At 42.6% G+C, this 24,700-nt stretch overlaps 1 protein-coding gene across 1 annotated transcript; it reads right to left on the minus strand.

Moving 5' to 3' along the window:
• Positions 1 to 10,970: 10,970 nt before the first annotated feature.
• hs3st3b1a (heparan sulfate (glucosamine) 3-O-sulfotransferase 3B1a) lies at positions 10,971 to 23,722 on the minus strand. Its single transcript, XM_070981848.1, has 2 exons — positions 22,904 to 23,722; positions 10,971 to 12,854 (listed from the first exon to the last, which is right to left on the minus strand). The coding sequence occupies exons 1-2, from the start codon at positions 23,395 to 23,397 to the stop codon at positions 12,236 to 12,238; spliced, it is 1,113 nt and encodes a 370-aa protein (XP_070837949.1). The 5' UTR covers positions 23,398 to 23,722; the 3' UTR covers positions 10,971 to 12,235.
• Between the last annotated feature and the right edge of the window lie 978 nt (positions 23,723 to 24,700).

Consider the following 24,700-nt stretch of genomic DNA (forward strand, 5'->3'; position numbering starts at 1 on the left):
ATACAATATCTCTCATGAAGTACCGTGTGAACTCCAGGCTGTGGCTGAACTTTGACATGGATTTGTGTTGGGCGCTGGGATAACCAGTGATGAGGACGACGACAGCGCAGCCATGTCAGCTATTATACTGCCTTCACTTTAAATTAGGCAATCGGTGGTGCACACTTGCTTCCTGTCTTAAGAAGCTTTTCGAAAGATTAATTGCTTCAGACCGGGCTCTCACAATGTAGGTCAGATATTGAGCTTTATTTCAGTCTGTTCATTATTTGCAGGAAAGAGAAGAGAAGAGAAGAGAAGAGAAGAGAAGAGAAGAGAAGAGAAGAGAAGAGAAGAGAAGAGAAGAGAAGAGAAGAGAGAAAGCCCTTTCAAAGAAGCCAAGTGCCTCTGAACCTTCTGAGCTATAGTCATGATGTCTCTCGGTGGAAGTTGAGTTCTTGATGAGCTAAAAGCGATTTTTCAAAGTCTGTAGGGCATGAAGCCATCCTTAAAGCTGACAGGTCTTTGATCCTGCGGTTTGCCATGATTTGTTTCTGATTAATGTGGAATTTGGTCCTTTCATTCATGTGGATACGTCCCCTCCTGTCAACACACACACACACACGCACGCGCACACACATGCACTCATCCTCAGCCCTAACTGTGCTTCAGCACAGTCGCACGGCGCTGACAGACCAAACGCGAGAGACGCCAGCATGCAGCTGACTCCAAAAAAACTGCATCCCAGCACTGCAGGGAACACAGCCTGTTTTCCTCTGGTTGGAGAACAAGGAAAGAAAAATGTCACCCCGAAGGCCAAATGTTAGAGAATAAAAAAAACGTAGGGAAAGAATTTGCTAAATAACGGATTACTAACTATCATAGTACTGGAAAGTGGCTCCGCTGAGAATTTACTGCACAGTGTATAATACACTGCAGTTACAGCACAGGACGTGGCGAACAGAGGATGCTCCAGGTGTAAACAAGAACAGAACATTACCTTTCATTTTATTTCCTTTTAGACATAAAACACATGCTTACAGGGCCCAGAGAAAATAAAAGCTGTCATCACTTAAACTCCTTATATCCCTGTAACCACAGCAGACTGTTTGAACTGCATGCCCTCTCTGTATGGAAGTGGAAACTCACTTTAACACAGGATTACTGGTTCTAACCTGAAAGTGGCATCCATCAATGTTCCTGCTGCTTGTCCTGGTCAGTGTTACGGTGGAGGAAAAAAGAGCACGCAGCTTCTTCCAGTGACTCCTGCAGGATCCTCAGGCCCTTTCAGGCCAGCTGGGAGATTAAAGCTGGATTTGTAGTTGGCATGTATGTGAAAAGGAAAGCAAGAGGTCATGTATGATGTATCGCACTCTATGCTGTACCCCTAAAGTGAATAACAAGTCCACTTCTAATGCCTTCAGCAGTCTTCAGGCAGGTGGTTATGCTTACAACATCTCCGAAAAACAACTTGAGGTCCATAATACCTCAGCTGGTTCTGCTCAGTGTGGAGGAAAAGAAGGAGAGGGTGTTTTCCTTTTTCTTGCAGATAAACCTCATCAAACCTCATAGTCCATCAGACTTGGAGGCTGTGGTCCTCAATGTGAAGGTCACGGTCCAATAAAACCAAAGCGAACTCTTGTGCAAGTGGCGAAGACGTCACGCTAGAACACCAAACACAGCTCACAAACCTGCTTGTGACAAGGTACAGCGTCACTGGAGGATTGTAAATTGTAAAGGATATCTTCTCTCAAGAGTCCTTCCAAAACCAGTTTAACGAGTAAATTAGAGAAAATTGATGTCAAAGTTAGCTTACAATCATGAAACTCAATTATTTTGAATAATGAGTCACATAAAACGGCCACATGCAGCCTATTCTCTGAATATAATACAATCATTATAATGATAATAGTAACCGTAATACTGCAGAAATAATTGAATTAGTCTGCCTTGTCTCTCCTAATATAGAGAAACTCCCAGTCCTCTGAGTTATGGGTCACTGGTTGGTGGAAATGCTTTACCAAGTGACCAGAGAGGAACGCAAACTGTTTAACTGTGTTAATAACTGGATAGAGCGGGGATAGTGACCCCGTGCTGCAAATGTGGGATGACATCCATTCGCAAGGGTGTGTGTGTATATGTGTGTGTGCTTAAACAATGAGGACATGCGTTACAAAGCTGAACCACACCACCCACATTATAATCCCTCCCACCCTTTCCTCTGTGTGCACTGACGAAGGTTGCAGCCGTGTCCAAGTCAGGAGAGTCAGCGATGGGCAGGGAGCAGGATCGAGCGGGTGGTCGTCTGCAAGCTCGCTCTATAAAACATCTCTGTGCATGAGGTGAGGAAATATCCTTGGCCTTGTGCTAAAAAGGTTTCTGTTGAATCTAATAAGTTACCCAACTATTTGCTTTTCTTCTCCATCCTTGAGGTGCCATGCTGTAACCCTTTAAATCTCGTCACTGTAACAATGCAGCACAAGTTATGGCCTCTTGTCAATCACTAATGACCGCCTTAGTTTTAGTGGTTTATTCATATGTGTGATGGATTTATGCTCCCTCAAGATCTAAATTACAGTAAGTGGAGAAAGAGTTCAGACAAGGAATGGTAATGAAGTCACATTTACACACAGAACTAACATCCAATAGGCTGGGCACATAGCAAATAAAGTCTCAAAGACTTGCATTTAAAGGTGAAATTGGAGTGAATAGTTGAACCTTAGCCATAGTTTCCATGCACAGATACTGCAGAGAGTGAGAATGACAAAAACTACTGGCAGTGCATGTTGAAAAAGGTTGGCATTGAAGATAATGTAAGGTTTCGAAACAACCTTTTGAACAGAAGTTTTCAGTTCTTTATTTCCTATAACATGTCTGAAGCTGGCTTATGCTTTTGCTTATGATGAGTGTATTTTACTTTGCACGTTCAGGATGTCCAGAGGGTTAAAGGGACAAAACAATGACCAACTGAGTGCCAATGCAAATTATAGCAGGGCTGGTTTACGTGGAGTCCACAAGCCAAAGTTGACCCACCATAAGTTTTTCTTTGGCCTGCCAGATGTTTTTTGTGAGAAAAAAAAAAAAAAAAAATTAGAAATCACTGTATAAGCAATTTTATTTTTATGAGGTATTTTGAGGTAAAATGCTGTTTAAAAATTCTCCTTTGGCCCGGCAAAGGAAAAGGTTTGGGCACCCCTGCTTTTGAGAGATGGCATCAATAATGCTGATGGAAAAGATACTTTTGAAGCACTACAGTATGTGCGTGTTATATATAATGAAGTGCCTTTATATTGTCAAATATGCTGATGTTGCTAATCTAATGGATGGAGGATAACCTGAATGAAAGAGCAGATGGTTGAGAGCCATGTTTATTTATGTTTCTTTATTTATTCATTTATTGTAATTGTTTTTTTTTTCTTTTGCACCTGTTAGTGTTGCTGTTTGTATGATTGGTAACATGTAGTCTTTCTGACTGCTCGTACAGGCTCTGACATTGGATAATGTGTGCGTATAAAGGATAAACTGGAGGTATTTGATTGAAACAGACCTTGATGGGTCTGGAGCCTCACCTTCTCAAACTAGCACAGCGGCATTCAGCACCCTCAGCACCCATGCTGACACACATGTAACACTCACTCAGTGAAAAGATAAATAGACGGTGACGGAAAACAACAGAACAAAGGCAGTTTCTGCTGTATAGAAAGGATGGATGACCCAGATAAAGATCTATTTTGCATTAAAGGCTGACATTAATTCCATACAGTGCCAAGCTGTGAGAATGGAAGCATCACTTTGAGTACTTCATCAAGGATGAACCTGTGACTGACGAATGTGCAGGGCTGCAAAGATCCTGAAGACGTTAATAACACTGGGAAAGCACCCATGGTTGATATTATGCAGAGTTTCTATATGTCATGTTCCAATGACTGTGTGTGAAGCTACAACAGAGCAGCTTCATTGTGCCGCAAGGACGGAAAGAGACAGGATCAGAGGAGCTACCATAATAGTTCCTCCACATAACTGTGACCAGCTGGTGTACACCCACAGAATGGAAAAACTGGGCTCTGGGGTTCAGCCTGTTGTCTCACAATTTGACTTAATGGAAGTCATCAAAGGGAAGAGCAGCGGAGAGTAAGGTTTTGAATGAATTACAGGATAATTGCTGAGGCTTTTAGATGTGGTACGATGCAGGACAGGCTTGGATATGGAGGGGAAGAGGAAGAGGAGTGGGAAGATACCGGGGTAGATTCCTAGTAGTTTGGTGGAGCTCGACTTGGGATAAATTCTTTGGCAGAGCCACTGTTTGGCTAAATTAATGATTAGAGTTTGTTTGGTAGCAAGCAGATGAACCATCAGCATCTGTGTTTCCCTCCTGTCATCTCACACGTTTTACTTTGCAGCCTGCTTCGAGTTGGAGCAACAACTTCTTGTCTCAAAAGAGCGAATATAGCCGCAGAAAAAGAAATGAGAGCTTGTCATCTCAGTGACAATGAGTGACGGTACTTCCCTGATACCATGGCAACACAAGGAATTTTACTCAATAGAGCCCATGACGAATGAGGACCTTGATGCTCACTGCTCTCTAACTGAGGACAGCAGGGGAAGGGAGATCAAGGACAGAACTCATTCAGCTCAGGAACGGTTCACAAGCTTTATAAAAGAAAAGAAATTTGATAGCAAGAGTGGATTCTTATTGGGAATCAATTTAAGGCCCACCATTATGAATCACCACAACAATTTAGGGGTTGGAAGTGTGAAGAGCCGCAAATTTCCTTTAAAGATGCACTCACTGATTCTAATCCGCTACACCGTTCGTCAAATTCAGCAAATATCTCTTCACGGTGGGCCAGCTGGCTGTTCTGTGTGCGTGCTGAAAATAAATCAGGTGTTCATACACAGCCCTGGCTCTGTAAATGGGAAAGAAAGCGGCTCAGACGGAGTCACACAACCCTATTCCAGCCAATCAGCAACCTGTTGCACCCTCTTCCTCTACCGTGTCTTCATCCAGGAACAACAGAGCTACACCGGTGAGTAAGATAGCTAGATGAACGTAAATAACATGTGAGGCATTACCTTGCCAACTTGCTATTAAAATATGTTACAGCAGACCTCACATTCTTTATCCTGGAATTGGGCACTTCCACCCGTGTAGCATTACTTATTGCGGCTAACTTACCGTCGGTCTGGATTCCTCTGATTCCACCTTTAACCTGTTTTAGCACTTAATGCTCTGTGACGAGTGTGTCGGCTCTGCAATGTATTGAGACGTTTTCCGACCATAAATACTGTAGCGCTGCGCTGGTGTTGCCACAGGTACCGAAAGGGAAAAATCAAAGACGATCCAGGGAGCTGACCCAAGTATTCATTCAATTATTCAATTCAATCAGGAAAATGGAAAAAACAGATCAAGATTTCAGGTTTGCATCGCTTGGCCTACCGCAGCTGAAATTTCAGGACGCGTCTGGTGAGACCAATAATGATCATAATATAAGATGCAGGCTATCTGTCATCATTGGTGAACCTTGAGGGAGGATTAGTATCTGTTATTTACAGTAATTTACCTCGGAAATCATTGAATGGTCTGATAGTTTTCCCTTTTTCTGTGCTCTTCTCAGCGCTCATGACTTTCCTTTGGAAAAAGGAAGAAATCTCCAAATCAGTCAAAAGACATATGACTTATGCTTTGCTCTTGTTGTTCATTATTTCATCTAGTTTAAGATTAAAACATTCTCAATCCTAATTCCCACAAGAGGAATGAAAAAACTAAAGTCTGTTCTCAGACTGAATGACAGAGCTGAACGAATGCATGATACAGAGAACTCCAGTCTGAAGCCTTGTCAGATGCAAGATACTGTTGAATTGTTTATGGTCCCTCCAAGCCAAATTTTACAACTCCAACTTAAAAAACATTTTTCCTTTCTCTCAACAACTGTGAGATAAACTGTAGAATCACCACAATGACACATGGAACACCCTACCAGGGATTCTGCCTTGAATTTGACTTCAGCAAATGACAGCTGCAGACAACACAGCCAACTGTTGATGGATAGCACTGTCGCGCCCATCACCACCAGAAATATATCAGAATATGTGGAATATTATTTCTTACTTGCACCTGGCCTATTGCAACGAAGCACCAGAAATACACAACAGAGAGAAGCGACGCGTTTGCATGGATGGCAGATAAACGGCAGAGTCTGGTACAGGGACCGTCTTGGGAAATTTCCAGCTCCACTCTGGCATTGCTTTAATTTTCATTTAATCCCAGGAGCAGAAGTTTAACGAACCAATTAATTGCAAAATCAGATTAAATCCCTGAAAGCCTCGAAATGATCTCTGTGTGAAGTGTTTCTCCGACGCTCGAGGCACACATATTGTCCCTAGTTCATTTTTTATTGTAAGATCTCTATTTGAAGCCAACAAGTCATTGAGTCATGAACTTCCGCTAGCCGCCCTTTTTATGCTTGTCATAATGAAATATGTTCCACAACATAACTTTACGCCATGTAGGACTTGTATCTGCCATGTTCAGAAGGAGCTGTCCTGCAGTCAGAAGCACTATTTTTAAAATATCCTTATCTGTGACACACATATGTACAGATAAATGTAACTGTCTGGCCCTGAAGTCAGCTCAGACAGTACTATGCCTTCCACTCCAGATTAGTAGCAGCTAAAGGGGCAATGATCCTCCTGCTCGGCCTCTCTGGAGGTTGCAGACAGACGACAGACCATGCAACAGACAGTCTAGTCAGTAATCCCACTGAGGGTCCTGCATATCCCTTGCCCCTCAAGGTCCGAATCTTGGATTATGAAGGTGACATTGGTCCATGGAGAGTTGGGGGCTATGCGCACCCCATTACAGAGAAAGCAAGATAAAACTGAAAAAACACTGAGATGTCTGAGCTGGATGGGGTCACAGGTGGTAAAGCTCAAGCAACTAATGCTGATTAAGATGTAATTTAAAGGAAATAAGAGCAGACATAAAATGCTTTTAAAAAATGTCTTGAATCTGATAAGACAAGCAAGCCACAATTCTGAAGCAGAAATGGTTTTGGGATCAGGGACTCAATGAGAGGCTACGTGATAAAGTCATTACAATGACATGCCACTGGGATTTGGAGAGGACTGGTCTGGCTTAATGGAGAGTCCAGAGTGGTACCAGGCAGGCGGGCGACTGCGTCAAATAGTGCTGTGAGACCACAGAGTGAACATTAACAACAGAACTGCCAGTATTGGTTAGAGGGCACTTCTGCCTTCATCCCTGCCCTCCAGGGAATCTCTGGTTACAACACGTGGATTTCACTGCTGGTGATGCAACTTCCCCTCTTCGCAACATCACAGTGTGTTTATCCCCTGAACAGTATGGACTGATAAGCCTCCTATATTGACGTGATGGCAAGATGACGAAAGGAAAATTCAGATCAACTTCCAAGCTCAAATTACCAGCCATGCTAAAGTGCCATATGTCAAGTCTAATAATCTCATTGGACAAATCCTGAAGTGCCGACCCTTTGAGAGCACTGGGGAAATCAGCTGCTTTGCATAAGGTTAATGGCTTAAAGACAGAGAACACAAGGTTCTGTCTTCTGGACACTTCAGCTGCAACAATAAACAACGTTTTCAACAGTAATGCCGACAGCATTCAAGCTATGCTAATACCTGAAGGCTAATTAGAGTTGAAGCAATTACTACATTATCAGTTTCAGTCTGTGATGAGCTGAATAGAAGCCACAGATCATTGTGAGCACGAGCAGGATGAAAGATGTTCGAGAGACTTGTTTACATTCGCAGCTGTAGCAAGGTCTTGACAATTGCTGAACTATAACAACATTAATTTGAGAGTGAATCAAGCAGATTTATGTGGTTTTAATATATTTTATTTGAGCTTTTATGTTCAGCTGACATGATTGCGAATGTGTGCAGAATGTAGTGTTAATGAAGCAGTCGCATTGTTAGCGACGCTGTTACATTATGTAGCGGTAAGTTCTTTGAAGACGCTATCATGGGGGGGGGATTACCCCTCTTCCTCAGATCATTCAAATTCACAGATGTTGAATAAGCATTTGCACACACATTATGAAAATCCTGTTTCACACTGAATTGTCCTTTTTACACACTGAGCCCAGAAGCAAAGATACCCACAAGAGAAAATCAGACGATTTGTTAAACTGTACTGAGAGACGTTCGGACGTGAATAGCTCTGTTGCCTTTGAACAGATGCCTGAGAAATCTGCCTAAATGTCTGAGGGACAACGTGTTCAGAAATGTTGAGTTACGCTATCTGTTATGACAAGTTGTTTTCAGATGCAACAGAGCATTCACTGCTCTAAATGCTGCCAATGAGGATCTGAGGTACAGTAGCAGCACATCAGAGTCTGACAGCAGTGAATTCAGTGCTTAGATTTGACCCGACAAGCCCAAACTGTGGGTGTGCTGTGCACAAATCAGTCATTTAGAGTAACATCTGCCTCATCTTCCAATATAAATTCTCACCCGTGTTGTATTTGAAGTTACATAAATCAAGTTGGTCCCACTAACTGCTCAGAAGCCCTTTTGGAAGAGGGATTAGATTTGGATTAGCTATGTCAGCACATATGTGTCAACTCCAAGTCTACTGTCTCAGATTAATGCTTGCCCTTCCTATCGGATTAGGATTAGGGTTTGGACAATGCAGAAGAAAAGATTAAGGAACAGAGAGGAAAGCAATTGTCTTATTAACCTCTGAAACAAAGTTTAGCTAACAATGCTTTTCTTGCTGGTCTTTTCTGTCTGATTTTGGTGCTTTGCAGATATCAGAGGTGTCGGTTCTGTCCCAGAGATCAGGCTTTCACGCTGCTTGAAGATGAAAACCTCCAGTGTTTAAAGAGGCTTCAGCTGCGACGGAAACTGAGCTTCCTGTCGATGACTCAGCCGAAACAACAGTGTTGAACATTTGCTGTTCTTTAGCCTTTTTCAACTTTCGCGATCCTCTTTAGATTCTCAAGACAAGTTTCAGAGCAAGCTAAAAATACAAACACATGCTTCAAAATAGACTTGACATCCTGTTTGGCTGGCATGCGCTGCCTAACCTTGTTTAAGAGCTCAGTCAATTCAGGAGAGAGTGAAAAGGTCAGCAATCCAAATATGAAAAGAGTAACAAAAGTTAATTTGATCCCAGCAAGGTGAAGGAAGAAGCTAACCTGACTGATGTCATATTTTCTGCAGTGCTCAATACATTTCAGCTCTGTCTTTGATATTGTCTCTACGGTGTCTTTTATAGTCCAAAACAGTACAGAAGAAGAAGAAGAAGAAGAAGAAGAAGAAGAAGAAGAAGAAGAAGAAGAAGAAGAAGAAGAAGGGCAATTTAACATAAAGAAAAGTTATATAATGCAAAGCATGTAGTGTATGAAGTACAGTCACTAAAATGTTAAGAATAAAAATAAATCTAAAAATTAAAAGCAAAAATTAGAAAAAGGGCTGCTTAGGAAAAGTCTTCAGCCTTGATTTCTCATTCTTTCAGCTAAATTGGGAAGTATTCTACCTTCATATGCAAACACTGTGATACACCTGATATATTTTTGGTGGTCTGGCACCTCCGCTCATGTCAGCACCTCCTGTCTCCCTCTCTTTGTCATTCGCTGCCTGTAATGTCACATAAAGGCTGAATTATTAACCTCACAGCGTGATTTTGGAGAACCTGACTAAAGTCCTTAATCACTGATTTGACAGGAGTGACTCACAATCGAGTCACATGTAGAGTGGATGAATGACTTGCAATCACTTCCACAGACCAAACATGTTTAACTCACTTCCTGCATGACTGACATTTTGGCAGAAAACGCATTGTTTTCACTGACATCATAATGAGGCTACAGTTCATCCTGCTGCCAGCACCCAAACTCCAAATTTCTGTGCATTTGTTCTCTATACCAAACAGCCTGCTGTTCTGTGATGTTTTATTTTGTTTCACTTTTATTGAGCAGCTCTGATTCTATTCCCCAGTGGTGGCTGCCAAGTGAATGTGTGAAGTTGCCTGATGCTCAGGGCTGCCAGGTGTCTATTTTCCTTGTCTTCCCAACCTTCAAACAACAGCAGCCTCCCTTACAACAGCCTGGGGGGATGTGTGCTAACAGCAATTCCCCAGTTGGGAGTCAAGCAATTACAGCACCCCTCCTCTATCCCTGTAATTGCAAAGGGAGCCGCTTCCTGAGCGATCAGACTGCTAGCCTGCCACCAGGGAGACTGGCTTCATCACCTCAGGTAAATGAGTGTGTTTTGCTGCAGAGTTAAATAAAGGTTGCTTGTTAATAGAGCGGGCCGATTCATATCTGACCATAACCTTTAGCTCTGCGGTTAGCCGTGCTGCGTGATGGATGGGACAGGTTGATTGGGACAAGACAAGACAAGCTGAGGCGCATCGCTAAAATATGATGGAATGTATTGACAGAAGACACTACCTGTTTCTGGGATAAAAACAAATGTGTGTGTTGTGTAATTCTGCGACTGAATATTGTATCATCAGCAGCATTAGCAGCTCGACAAAGACTACTTTTGCTTCAGGTGGTGGTTCATGTTTACATCCACATGAACACATTCAAACAGAAACCTGACCTCGCTTCATATTGTGGCGTGTTAAGTGTCACCCAGGGACATGAAAGAATGCCAGTGTTTTTCACATGTCACTTGTCTCCAGATGAGAAACCTGACACTTTGTTTTGTGTTTGTGGGGGTCATGGCAACAAAACACTCTTACTGGTGGCAGCGGGGTGGCCGAGACAGCAAAAAATAGTTAACAGCGCTGTGCTAATTAGCCCGTTAGCGTAATAATGTGCAAGATGGTGAATTAGACACAGCGGTGCACCTTTGCCTGCAGGGATCCAGAAGTCTGTGCAGGTAAGGCGGGAGCAGTGCATTAACGAGTCACACAAGGTCAGAGTTAAAGTTGAGCAATGACATAAAATAAATACGGAAAAAGAATTTTAATAGAATATGAAGCCAAAGACTGTTCATGATTTTGGTAAAACAGATTTATTTCTTACTTCATAAAAATGACATGACTGCACCTTTTACTCCACTTCTCAGTCTCACCTGCTTCGTTCCCGTGTTTGTAAAGCGATGCATACAGCGACATAGTGCCTCAGTGGGGTTGCAGTGCATCTTTATGGAATGACGTCTGTTAAAATGCCAACAAATGCATGTTTATAAAGGCTGACTAAAACTCAACCGTACATGAAATTTAAACGTGAAATTTTTGTCTCAGGGTAGGCTCATTTGAATTCGCACTGAATCTACAAAGATTTAGACTAATGTTTATTTCTGTCAGTTGGTGCATCATGGGTAAGCGTATCATGAATACATCTAGTATCACCTCTGGTCAAAAAAGCTGTACAGGATGATCAATGAGAGCCATTTCAGTACAGATCAATGAATGTGATTAAGCCTTATGAATCATTTTCTTTTGGGAGAGCCCATTAAATGATTAGGCATTCTGAAGCCTGTGCAGCAGGTTGTTGGAAAACAGATAAAAACATCCCAAAATATCGTGAGACGACCCTACTTTGGATCCGGATCCACATTCCTTTGTAGAAATTATATAAATAGTGGTTACGTCAAAATATTGCAGTGGAAATTTATCTTATTATATTAACTTGAAGTTGGCTCAAGGGTCAACCATAAACTTACTACCATTAATGGATCCATGTTTTATTACGCCGCTCGAGAGATCAAGGCAGTGCCATCACTCAGGTCTAATTGACATGATGAGGAGCTATTACTGTATTGATCCACCTGGCAAGTGGCACTGGATCAGCTGAGGCCTGTATCGACCGGGTTAAGTGGGTCCACAGACTTCAGAGGGTCAGGCAAATGTTAAGGGGATATTACCAGTTGTTTGTAAAGTTGGATCTCGTTCAGTTTAAGGTGAAGCGAAAGCAGCAATTTCAAAAAGTCAAAGGAGGAGTAGTGGTTATCCTCAAGAAGCCAAAAAAAAAAAAAAAAAAAGTATACTGACCCTGCTCATAATACCCGTAAAAACATTGTGCTTATAGAAAAATGTTCATGTACTTAACGAGAATTAAAACTGTGTGTGGTGGATCATGAATGAACCTGGCTAGGCAGCTTAGTGAGTTAATATCGTAACAATAAATTATCATAAAATAGACTTCTGAACTTTTTACACATCCACCAAATAGTGTACATACAATGTATAACAATATCTCCATGATAAACTTATAAAAACACAGACGAGGGACCATATGAGTCTGTCATCATAGTTTTCCACTCAGTCCCAGCCAAAGTCATGACCAGTCATCTGGTAAAACTTGCTATTAAAGGGTTTATAAAAGTCTCTTAGCCTCTGCACCACCTCTGGGTCAATATTAGGATGGGTCCTGCCTTTGGTTTTGCCCAGGCAGTGCGGCTTGCTGTTCCCCTCAGGTCTCTTAAGGCATGGGAAGCCTTTTGCCGGATTAAAGTGGAAATGTTTCTCCGTGACCACCCTCCTTAGCCCAAGAAAGTCCTGGACGCGAGCCATCTCACCTGCAGGGTCGCTAATCAAGCGCTCTCCGCTAACAAACAGCAGCTGCTCCATGGGGAAGTACTGGAGCCAGCGCTCAAGGTGCTTAGCATACATGCCAATTTGAACGGCACTCCATGTGGTGTCAATCAGACCTGCTGACATGTTCTTAAAGGTCAGACTCTCGAAAGAGGGGATGTCCGGCTTCTTGGAGCGAGTCTGGGTGTAGTCGGAGATGGCCCGGGTTACGGGATCCCGCACAACTACAATGAGCTTTGTGTCTTTGGACATGGTGTAGATACGAGCAGGGACCTCCTTGGTAACATAGTAGCTGGGGGTCTTCTCCATGGTCAGCTGGCCGTCTGATGACTTGGGCATCAATTCCCTGCAAAGGACATAAACACAGCGATTTACATTTGTGCTGCAGGCACTCTCTGGCACCAAAAACAACTCTGTGTCATGTTATATTCTACTCCACGATAGTATGCACCAAAGCTTGTAATATACCCTCCGAGCTACAAGAGGATAACGTAGAAGTGTTACATTTTGTCTTGCCCGGATGTGAAAAGTATGAAAGTATGAAGGTGCGGTACCAGCAGGGGGCGATAAGGATGGATGGGCGTAGTATAAAGAGTGACAAAGAACAAGTATGGAGGAGGTCGAGGTGGATGGATGGGTCAAGCACAGGACCTTCACCCAGGAAACCGGGGTTTGTGTCCCACATGGATCTGAAAATCAGTTGACTTTTTAAAATTTACATGCGTTAAGTTATATTCATCATGTAGGTAACAGTCACAAATACCTGTACACAAGTATATTCATACTCTTTGTGCCTATTTATTATCAACTCGACTGCGAAGTGAGAACGTGCTCTTCACACCCAGGTGAGGAAAAATGTAACCCTGACACCAGTGGACCAGCAGGTCTATTGCTAGCTCTGGCATTGATTCATCTTTCCACGACTGCTTTCAAAAGGTCCCATGCAAGAAGACGAGATTAACACTGGCACAGAAGCTCCATGGCACATTTAAAGCACTGTCAGGCAGGAGCAAGTCAATCATCATCAAGAAGACAATTGTAGACATCACAAGAAACGCTAACGGAGTCTGTGAGTGTGCCTAAAGTGACAGGAACTGGTAGGTAGAGCAGGAGTCCTATCAATCATCTGTGATTGCATGTGAACACAATACACAGTTCATGACATGTTCTAAATACAAACTCTAAAGGAAGACATTCATCTCCCGCTGCTGCATTTAATCTACCTTAAGACCTCAATCCTCTTTCAAACCGCACAGTCTTCACATTGAAACGTTCCACACCTTCATTACATCATACAAAGGGTGGTTTAGCTGTGAATAGGCAGTATTATGCTCTTTAATGTCATGCCAAGACAGATGACTATGACTGCACCTTTCTCCTCATATCTGTCAGTAATTTTGAGTGAAATGTGAAGATTTGGAGAAGCCTTTGCATTCCTTAGGAGAAAATGCAAAGCTTGGGAGCTGTCTGTTCCCATAACTGCATATTCTTCTTGACCCTGGATGGCTCTGGTTGATCATAATATAGCCTGTTAACTGCAGCCCTGACTGGATAATGGCTAAAGTGAGCCAAGGGGGATTAGGACTAAGCCAAACACGCTAGAGCATTAGAGGCTGGTCGACTGCCTTGTTGGCTGACTGGGTGGCTGGCTTGTCTCTGCAGAGAAAGGGGGAGAGGGAGAGGGATATATGTGGCCACGACAATGAGAGTCAATGGCGAGTAGTTAATCCAAGAAGAAATACAAGTGATGAGAACAATAACACAGACTCCCATATAGTTGAGCGCAACTCAGTGTAGTTGGTTTTTGAGTCAACTCTATGCAACTTTTCATGTCAGCCATTTGAGGTTATATTGAATTAAAGTGTATTTTATATGAAAATGCTCGAACAATTTATAATGTAATCCACTACAGCACACCTGTAGTGGAGGAAGCAAAAACAGCCAGTCTATCAAAGTCCTCCTTTCAAAATCTTACTTTCTGTGAGTGAAAGTCCAAAAGCATGTGCTATATTATAAATAAAGCATATTGTGCTTAAGTGGAGTACTTGAGTAAATGTACTTAGTTACTTTCCACCACTGCCACAGACTGCAGACTTGGTAATTACATAGAGTTTGAATTAATAAGAGTTCAATCAACTTTTCTCTCATAATGTCGCCAAGATTTACCATTTTAAACTTCACATTTGGTAACATTAATTTCCATTTTCATTTGATTGAGTCAATGTATGTTAACCTATTTAAAGTATGAATGCAGTTAGATAAAATGATGAACTCTCCTCTAGCTGTGAACACTTTGACTAATGTGTGCAGCTTTTTGTGACATGTGTAAAAATACACCCGGCACATCCAGTATTAATTCACTGGGGATGAGCTCACTCACTCATGTCTTATGTGCTTTCTAGCCTCACAAAAGCTCTTGCATTCAAGAGATTTATTTATTGAGTACATCAAACTGATTTTTTTAGTCCCTGCAGTCCCTCATCAGGGTACGTCTCATACTGGAGCAGCAGGAGCAGTGTGTAGATATCTCTTTTTCTACTACATGTGAGGATAGAAATCAATATAAGCCATGATGCTAAATGTGTTCACAACATCAGCCTCCGACACGGCTCATGTTGTTCTAGTTAGTCAAAATGTAACTCTTCAATTATTACAGCGTTTGGTAATATTCTCATATTCTGATTGTGAGCGGTTGATCTAAATCGAACATCGGGGAAGCAGAGGAGCCATGTCATTAAAGTGATTACAATAATTTCCAACCATCTGTTGGTACACGCTCAATATTCCTCTCTAAACCCAGCAGCTTTCATCTTACAAATGTATGTGGTGGAAATGAGCAGAAAATGGTCTGCCAGGTTTTGACTGCGCAGCACACTGGGAAAAAAGCTGCAGTGATTGTGGGAAAAGTAGGCATCACCCATACCTCATTACAGCCATACAAACACACACAGTGTTCTCCTTATGCAATTTCATCACCTAACATCGCCTGCTCTTTCCTTCCTTTGTACAGAGGCCTTAGGTCTTGCACATTTGTTGCACTTTTCCCTCCCTGACAGCCCTCGCCGACATTGTATGTGATGGAAGAACCACAAATCTAATCAAGGTAATAGGTATGAGAGACACAAACAACTCTATCAGAACCCCCTGCAGTTATCCTTGGATCTCTTGGATACACACAAGAGGAGCACTGTAGGCCTTTCTCTGGGGCCTCAAGGGACACAAAAACTTACTACCAATCAAACTTTCCACTTAGTCCCCGAGCAAAACAATCTGTGTGAGAAACACATGCATTATTCATCTTAGCAGAGATAGAGCAGGGGGGAGAACGTCTCTGACTGAGCGAGGAGTGAGAGAGTTGCCTTAGGGGGGCAGATGTAGCAAGCTCTCACAATTTGTTCTGCTTAATAAACAATGTCGCCTGGAACCAATAGGTTTCAGTGCATCCTCATCTATCAATCAGCCATGCATAGGCATCATCATTCAGCTTCAAGAGAATTTAAAAAAATAGTCCTCTCCCTAGAATTGAGCCACAGCGTGCTGACTTTTGCCCCTTCATGAATTTTGCATGTGTCTAGACTGCTTTAGTTTAACATCTAAGTGGGCCTTTAATGTATTTTGAAAAGTCATAAACCGAGGAGTCTAAGCTTTGAAGAATTTCAACCTATAATTGGTGCACTAAAAATAAATCTATACTGATGCCTGTGCATGCACATAAACATCCTCTGCCCTCTAACCTGTCCTGTTAAACTCACAGGAGAACAGCAGGGCTGAGGAGATAACGGAGGGAGGCGGCGAGGAAGATTGTTACAAGAAGGAGATAAAGCAAGAGAGGAAGGAGTGGAAGGTGTATAGAGAGGATTAGATGGAATCAGGTGCACTGTTGGGGGATGCAGACCACGTAGGTTGGACCCCCCCCCCCCCCCCCCGACCCAGAAGCCTAAGCCTAAATTTTAAGTCATGGGCCACTTCAGAGGTTGTGTCTGAATTTCCTGTAGCAGTAGCAGAAGATGCATCGCTCCTGCTGTGACCTTCAGACAGATGTTAATCCAGGAGTGCTGTGTTGCATAAGTTGCCTGTGTTTTGTCTGCTGGGCAGTCAGGTGTGTCCATTAAACTGGCTGCCACGTTTGAAAGCTGGTGCCTTATTTACATTCAATGCTATCAGGAAGCCGGTTCAAAGGTAGGAATTTACAACGCTGCAGCGTGGATGAGGCCCTCAGTAATGAGGTCGCCAAAGTACAGAACAAGTTTGGTGCAGAAAACTCCGACAAGGCTTACTTTTTTTTTTTTTGTATCCCGCAGTATTATGCTGACTGACTCTAATTGGCATCTATATTTCAGCTTTTCAGACCACAGCTACAAGGGAATGCTCCAGAAAAAAAAAGCTCAGGATTATCTAATGTCATGATGGGCTCTAATCTTACACTGTGGCTCTGAGAGGGCGACTGTGGGAACCGTTCCCCTTCTCAAAGACAGGATGAGAGGTGGTGGCATGCAGGCACTTATGATAATCAGCCCAATATACTGTGAGATGAGTTCCAGACAGAAATCAAAGAAGAAAGCACCTTTGGGGAAGGTGGTCCTCGGTCACTGCAGCCCATCTTATCATGCGTGTGAAAGTCGTCGTCGCTGCGCTATACAGTCAGGACCTTCATTATCTCAACAGCATTCCTGAACGACAATGATAGTGCAGAGAATGCCTTTTTCCCATCCTCCATTATTACTGTCAGTATGCAGAACTCAAGGCCACCTGGCTGTCTGATAGAGACAGGCCGGGTTTGAAGAGAGGAGGAGGAGGAGGAGGACGAGGAGGAGGAGGAGTGCGTGAGCCATTCTGGCTTCCCTCACACAACTGTCAGCCTTGCATTAACACGTAACAGTTCTGACAGTCACTTGTTTATAGAATCAGCAAGCACTTTTTATCAGGGTGGTGCTGGTGGAAAAATGCTAACTATACAATGCTAAACCAATCACACGGGCTCTTCTTATACTCTTTGTGAATCATCTGAGTCGGTGATGCATAGTAAATTCAATATCAGTATGTATGGATGTCTGGTTTGTCTCTACAGAGCTACCCGTGCAATGTCTTTCAGTGTGAACAGATTGTTTTTGTCTGTTCTGGACGGCAGCTCAGAGGGTGTAATCAACAAGTGTGACTCTGACTCTAAAGATAAGAGACAAGAAACAACCAACATAAATGAAGGTTGTTTACATGAGCCAAGATGAACTTACAGGGAGATCCAGTGCCAGCAATAGAAACACAAGCCATCAGAGAACCACTGAAGGGATCTGCATCGATTTTACACATAAAATAAAAAAAAGAAAAAAAGTATAAAACTTTTTATCACTCCAGAGGGAGAAAATCTAATGAGCTGCCTCAGATGGGGCTGAAGGTCTCAAGTTTGAAAATGAAAAAAATGGAGGTTAGAAAGAAAAGCGAGCTTGCCCGACCTCTTTAGCCTGACCCTCAGCTCCGCTTGAGGCTAGCAGCAGCGCCAGAAAACATTAGCCGCTAATAGCATAACACACCCAGATCTCCAACCAAACTGAAGGAGGGCGAGTCAAACTGTGGGTAATGCAGGCAGCAGGTTTTGACAAGGAAGAAAAACCAAAAAAGACTGTGGGAGCACAACATCAAATCTATTAGCAGCGCTTTTAACCGGAATCCCCAAAAATGACCCAGCCAGCAAGAACGCGGCAAAGTGCAAAGGAAATTCTGAATGGGTGTGACAAAGCAACTTCAGAGAAGAGTAAAAGACACCAGTCAGCAGCTGCAGCGGTGACAACACAGAGTCAGTCTACACTAACTTGTATAATCAAGTGAGCTTCAGTACAGTTTCTTGAAATAAAGTGGTGGGAAAGTCTGAATGAACAAAAGAACAGAAACTGCCTCCAGAGAAAGAAAAGTGAAAGAATCAGCTAAAGCCAACGGAAACAAGAGAGCAGGTGACTATAACTCACGTGTTAATGGAACCAAACATGGTTTTATTGAGCTAAATGAAAGAATATGTCAGAAATAATACTAGAATGACATTTTATTGTTGCACTCTTATTGTGAAACTAATATGAGCAGCGATGCTTTTATTTGAAACTTGTTCATTTCATAAATATGGGCTTTTTTTTTTTTTTTTTACTTTGTTGAAGCATCCACAATTATAATGTTACATTTTTCATTTAACAGGAGAAGGAAACCCCATTCTTTGCCTGTAATGTATGTTTCCAACTTATGTAGAGGTTGGTACAATTAGATAATCCCCCACAGACGCATTCTGGTCTGAAAGGATCAGCAAAAGCAAACAAGACTTCAAAGAAGCAAAACAAAGATGGCTGAGGCAGATTGGTGCTTTCTTAAGTTGCTCTGACTTGCTGTCAGAGAGTCTCCGCCGTGGAGAGAAAGATAGAAGCAGGAAACGGCGCATTTTCTCTGAAGATACAACAAAAGAGAGAGATGAGGAAGTCAACAACTCAAGGGGATATAATGGAGTGAACTTGTTTTGTTTCAGTGTTTCCAAAGTGCTGTAATAAGTGCTGTGGTTTGACAAATTGCCTCAAGCAAAAGCCCAGGGGGTTGTTGCAGCAAATTAAATCTTCAATCTCCCGAATACAGAGAGTAGGTGCACATTACCAGTACTGACAATCCACTAGACTTATTCTAGGAACGCTTGCATCATTTGAGTCCAGCAGAAGGAGCCGTCTGACAGTCTGGTTTACTTTTTGCAGGACGAGAAGTTTGAAAGTGCAGGGTTTTATGGTTTGTGGAAATATCTCAGGAATGTTTGAAACAACAGCTAGCATGTGTGAATTATTTCTTTGAAGCATCTCTTTATCAAGGCAGCTCTCCCTTCTTTTCCTGCCAGTGTGCTGACACATTAGTTTATGCTGAGGGATACCTATATTGAGAGCTCTCTCCCTTGCACCAATCCCCCTGCGTCCCTACAAAGAGCTGAAAGTGTCGAATAAGCAAAAAGCCACCAGTGGACTCGAATGAACCTACTCTTGGGAAACACAACTTTCCACACAGAGATCTCTGAAAGTTGACTTTCAGCCTCAAAAGCTTAAGTGTAGCGTTGGAGTCTTTTCTTGGGCAGGTTCCAGTGAATGCTCTCTCTGATGAACTCCTGCTGGGCTTCGTCAAAGGGCACTTTCACCCTTCTGAGCACATTTGCATACAAAGTGAAGCCAGAGAAAACATGTTTCACACTAATTGTCTGCTCTTTTATTGTCAGGGTTAATGCAGACCCCAGGGGTTCTCCAGCATCCCCTTTCATTGAGCTCCATAATACTGTTGCGCTTTCTAAAGACTCACTTTAAATTTACTGCCCTCTATCTGCCACTGGCCTGCAGTAAGCTTCCCTGGGGCTCTGAGGAGGATTACGCTGTCTTCTCTGACACCCTCAGTGAGTTAGTAAGAAGGCCGCTCATTGTTCTATATGTGGATCCTCAAGAGGAAAAACACAATTACTGCAATTAATTCACATCCACTGTATAGAACACAGAAGACCTTGATTTGAGCATGCATTCAGTAGATGAGTAGTTAAGCTGCCTGGACTAGACATATGGGAGGAAGTTGGGATGCTGCTATAGTAGAAAGGAGGGGCCAAGGAGGTGTTCTGTGTGAGTAAGTGTGCACAATCATCTGCCTGCTTTTCTTATTCTGCCTATGGGTGAAAATGTGCTGTATTGTGGCTGGTGTCCTGCTGTGCTGGGGCCTCTCCTCAATGTGGGGCTCCAGCAGGAAGGACACAGCAGACCTCCAGCAGGATGGACGCACCAATCACAGCAGACAAATGCCATGGGCACAACTCAATGCCACCACAGGAGCTGATAAGCCCACCCAGAGGATTGTTCCTCTTCCCCCACACCACTGCACGCCATTAGTCCGGGGGCAATGAAGTGAAACATACAAACAAATCAAGATTCATCTTCATCAGGCTTTATGCTCTCAGCTCATCTTTAAGACTTACTTCTGATCAAAAAGGCTCCAAAAAGGTGTGCTGACGACAATTTATTAGGGCGGCAAGCCGGCACAGGGTTGCGTGGGTTCATCCAATAAAGGTGGGCTCCACCACAAAGCCATGCGAGGTGTTCTGAGCTCCACTAAATGATCATTACGGGCGGACTCAATGTCATGGCGCTCTGCTGTATGGGGGTCAATCTGTGGCACAGTGCTCTCACTGTGACAACTCAAGCTGAGATGTTTTAATTAGCGCGATCACCTCTGTGGGAAAGGAAGCCTCCATGTCTCAAGATGAAAGTTTTCCACATCCACTGGTTACCTGTTTGGTATGCAGTTGCCACTGCGCACAAGCAGCTGGCATGTCTCAATTGTATATTCATCCGCTTCTTCGACAAAACATTTCATTTTGTCTGTTAATGATGGCTTCTTCTTCTTTTTAGACATCACTCGCTCCCAACATGCATCGTCTCCTCGTGCGTCACTTGTGGATTGTAAAAACGCGCACGGGGACTTGAAGGCAAAAATCTCCAAGCATAGAGGACGATTTCAATTTGTTGTTGTTGCTCAGTCTGTAGTGATGGACAAAAGATCACTCTTCACAGACTGATCATCCAAAAAATGTCCTAAACCTGTCCGGAAATTCTTAAAGGAGCTTAAGCGAGAAGTCCTTTGAACAATGCTTCGCTTCCCCTATTGTAGCGCTATGGAGCCAGCTTTGAAACAGTGTCTAGATCCTTTGACATTGCCTGCTAATCCCTCAGATCAGTCAAATGGACACTTGAAACACCAGTATCTCTTACTATTAACAATGTGGCTTCTCTGATGTAAAGCACTCACTGCCACACCGTTTCCAGGAACATGAAAGATCAATAATTTCCACGAATAAATCTTGTTTGTCATTTATTTCCACTAAGGAAGTTGTGAAACACTGCAGTTGCGTCAATACTATAGAGCTTGCATATTGAGAAGCGAGGTACAAGGACAAGTGTTGCCATGGCAGAGAAGAGAGTAAAACATGTTACGATAGACAATGTTGAGGATGTGAGCAGCCTCAGATCCCTCGTCTCTGCCTTTGACACTGACGTCTGTTTGGCTTGAAGATCAAAACAAACTGCTGCCACTGAATCAATACCCTGGAACTCATAGTCTTGTATCGCGCTCCTGGCTGCTCCAGGATGACGGCGTGATGCAACTTGCTGACTCCAAACTATAAACCAAGGGCTGTTTCTTTGAACTGCATCCAGAATTCAGGTCAAATTTAAATGGAAGCACGGCTTCCGCCTTCCGCCTCGTGCCCCCTTCTTGACAGAGGGCCGCGGCGAGTCTAGATCCGAGATGTAGATCCAGATGTGGAAAAATTCCAGGAACTCGGAGTGAAGGTTATGCAAACAAGCAGGGAATCGATTGTGCTTTTAAAATGAACAGGTCTGAGCTAAAATGCAAACAAAGTTTTAGTCTTCAGGGAAAGTGCTGTGACCTGCAGTGCGCTGACATCAGAGGTTTGATTACACCTGCAGCGGCTAACGCCCTGCTTTCCATAATGGGTATATCAACACTTTGTATTCTACATGTGCTATTATCACCCGAGGTCACACTTATCTCCTCATCAACAGTGTTTTATTGGCTGAGGTTCAGTTTTATTTTTATCAACAACAACACACCAACAGCTGTTTGCTGCGAATTCTCTGTTTTAACATGTGCTTCAGAGAGCATCGTCAATTTATTAAAGACAGTAATATAGTGGAATTTAAAAACTGAAAAATTAATATAAAGTCACAGCAGTCAAACCTCACCTCAAAGTCTTTCAAGTTTGTTAAAAAAAAAAGTTAAATCTGCCAGCAGGATCATTTGAGTCAGTAAAAATAACTTTGTTGAATTGCATTTCACAGTCTCGCCATTTTATTTTCTCACTTTCTCTTTTCTTATTATCTGATCACCTTGTACTCATGATATCTTTTTCTGGAAACGTACCAAAATTTCAAATTTCACGGCTGATAATCACATCTTATCTTGTTTTTCTAATTTTCTTTTGGTGTTACCAAACGTCTTGTCAAGATAATGTAATATAGCAGCTAATTAGGGCGTAGTATAAGTTAATGGTTACATAATAGAGATTTAAAGGAGCAAAGTCTTTATATAAAATGCAGATAAAAGTGTTTGCTCTGGTGGTTATTTAAAAGATGAAAGCTTAGATAACTTACATTATTTAACGGTAGTTGCTAAGTATTTTTCTTTTAGAAGAACAGTAATATTTGTTACAGTAATGTGTTTTATTCTGGACTCAGTGCTTCCACAGAGTCTCCATAATTACATGAGATGCCCCTGAGCAAGGCACTAGGTGCTTTAATGCCCACAGCAAAAGGACAAATGAAGCCCAGCAGAGCTCGGCTGACCATCTCCCTCTGGATTTACGCTTGAAAATAACAGATCGGCGTATACCTGTACCACTCCAGTCCTTTGTCGTAGTTGCGGTCGAAGAAGTGCGGCTCCGCTCCCACCGCTCTGATGTCTGGATGCAGGCGCAGAAACTCCAGCAGCGCCCGGGTCCCTCCTTTCTTCACCCCGATGATGATCGCCTGGGGCAACTTTTTACTTTCCGATTCATTGAGGAAACCTGACATGGCATTATCATCCAACGTCTTCGCCTCGCCTCTAATTTCATCCCACTCCTCTCCTCTGCTGTCCAAATCGTTTTCGTTATTCAGCAAGTCCCTGGACGCCCCGAGAGAGGACTCCTGATTGTCAACTTCTGCAGCGCTTTCGAGTCTGTTCCCCGCGCCGTACGCCAGGTTTGGCACCGTTGAGCAGTAGCCAACACAACAATAAATCATGTACACCCAAAGGGACAGCATAATGCAGAACACAAAGAGTTTGTTTTTCACGTGGGATGATGGCACAACATGTAGACTGTGTAAAATCGGACTATATTCCATAGGACCGCCGTGGAAAAGTTATATTCCAGTTGACAGGCATTTTGGAGAGGCGCCTCACTCCTCTGCCATGACTCAAATCCTGGACAAACGGTGCGCAATTTCCCCCAAAAACAAATTGTAGCCAGAATAGAAACTGATATTGAACTTTACCGCCGGAGTCCACCTCCTGTTTAAACTTCAGTTCAGCTTGGCGATTAGGATTTTTATTTTTTATATAAACAAAGATCTGGGGAAAAAACAGAGAAATAAGCTGTAAAAAATCGCCAGGTGAGCGATACTCGCGTCAGGGACCGACTTCGTCTTCCATCACTTGCGCTCAGTGTGTGAGCGCTCAGACAGCAGCCCCACGTTATCTACACTGGAGAACGGCATCAAGCGTGCCACAATGTGAAAAAGCCACTTCCGCTAAAGTATTTCAAAGTAAACCTGTTGAGGATGTAGCAGTGTAAACCGCGTGAAAGAATAAAATGAAGCATTGTGCCACGCATCACCTACCTTTTTGATCGATAAACATGTTTATTTTCAAGTAGATTAATTCATTCCATTTATTTACCAACATGATGTCACTATTTACAGATGGCAAGCTACATCAAGTGTGAGGTAGAAGAAGAAGAAGAAGAAGAAGAAGAAGAAGAAGAAGAAGAAGAAGAAGAAGAAGAAGAAGAATATTAATCTCCATGAGGGATATTGAGTAAAATTACATTTCTTAATCTAATAATATTTAGATTTAATTATAATGTATTTGTGTGCAAATGTGCAACACAGTGTTTTAATTCAGCATAAGTTTATAAAAATGTTCAAATTTGTGCATCAATGTTAAAATCAGAGTAACAACAGCATTAATCTGTTGTAAGATTTCGTCTTTTTCTTTTGGTGATTGGTGTTAAAAATACTACTCTGTTCAAAATACTCGCTTTCAAATGCTTTTATTTTGAATAATTTTAAGGTTCCGGTCTTGTTCTGTCTTTCTGCGTCTGTTTTGACTCAGCTCTCGTGCTGGAGGGCGCATGACTACCTCTTCATCCTGAACAGATTGGAGCCTTTTCAATGCCAAACACTTGATGTCATTACAAACCAGGTGCCACAGGTAACACGTGGCTCGTTTTCATTTTCAATTATGATAATAATAAAAAAAACATAAGATCAGTGGCACAAGTGAGGATTATTACAGTGCAACTATGCAGGTGTTTGAAATGTAAGAACTTGGAATGAATCCTTCAGTCCGCCTCTCTCCAGTGACATGACTGAAAATATGTGTCACGGATCAGCTGTGTCTTTAACAGCTTCACACTTTTCCTGTTAT

The sequence above is a fragment of the Chaetodon trifascialis genome, chromosome 15 (genome assembly GCF_039877785.1).
Source record: "Chaetodon trifascialis isolate fChaTrf1 chromosome 15, fChaTrf1.hap1, whole genome shotgun sequence".
Classification (NCBI taxonomy): domain Eukaryota; kingdom Metazoa; phylum Chordata; class Actinopteri; order Chaetodontiformes; family Chaetodontidae; genus Chaetodon; species Chaetodon trifascialis.

What these genes read in the sequence shown, in the direction of transcription:
- hs3st3b1a (XM_070981848.1), bottom strand. Translation starts at nt 23,397, where the DNA reads ATGGAATATAGTCCGATTTTACACAGTCTACATGTTGTGCCATCATCC. An exon ending in AAAGGACTGGAGTGGTACAG is followed by an intron (nt 12,855 to 22,903) that starts GTATACGCCGAT and finishes TGTCCTTTGCAG; the next exon opens with GGAATTGATGCCCAAGTCAT.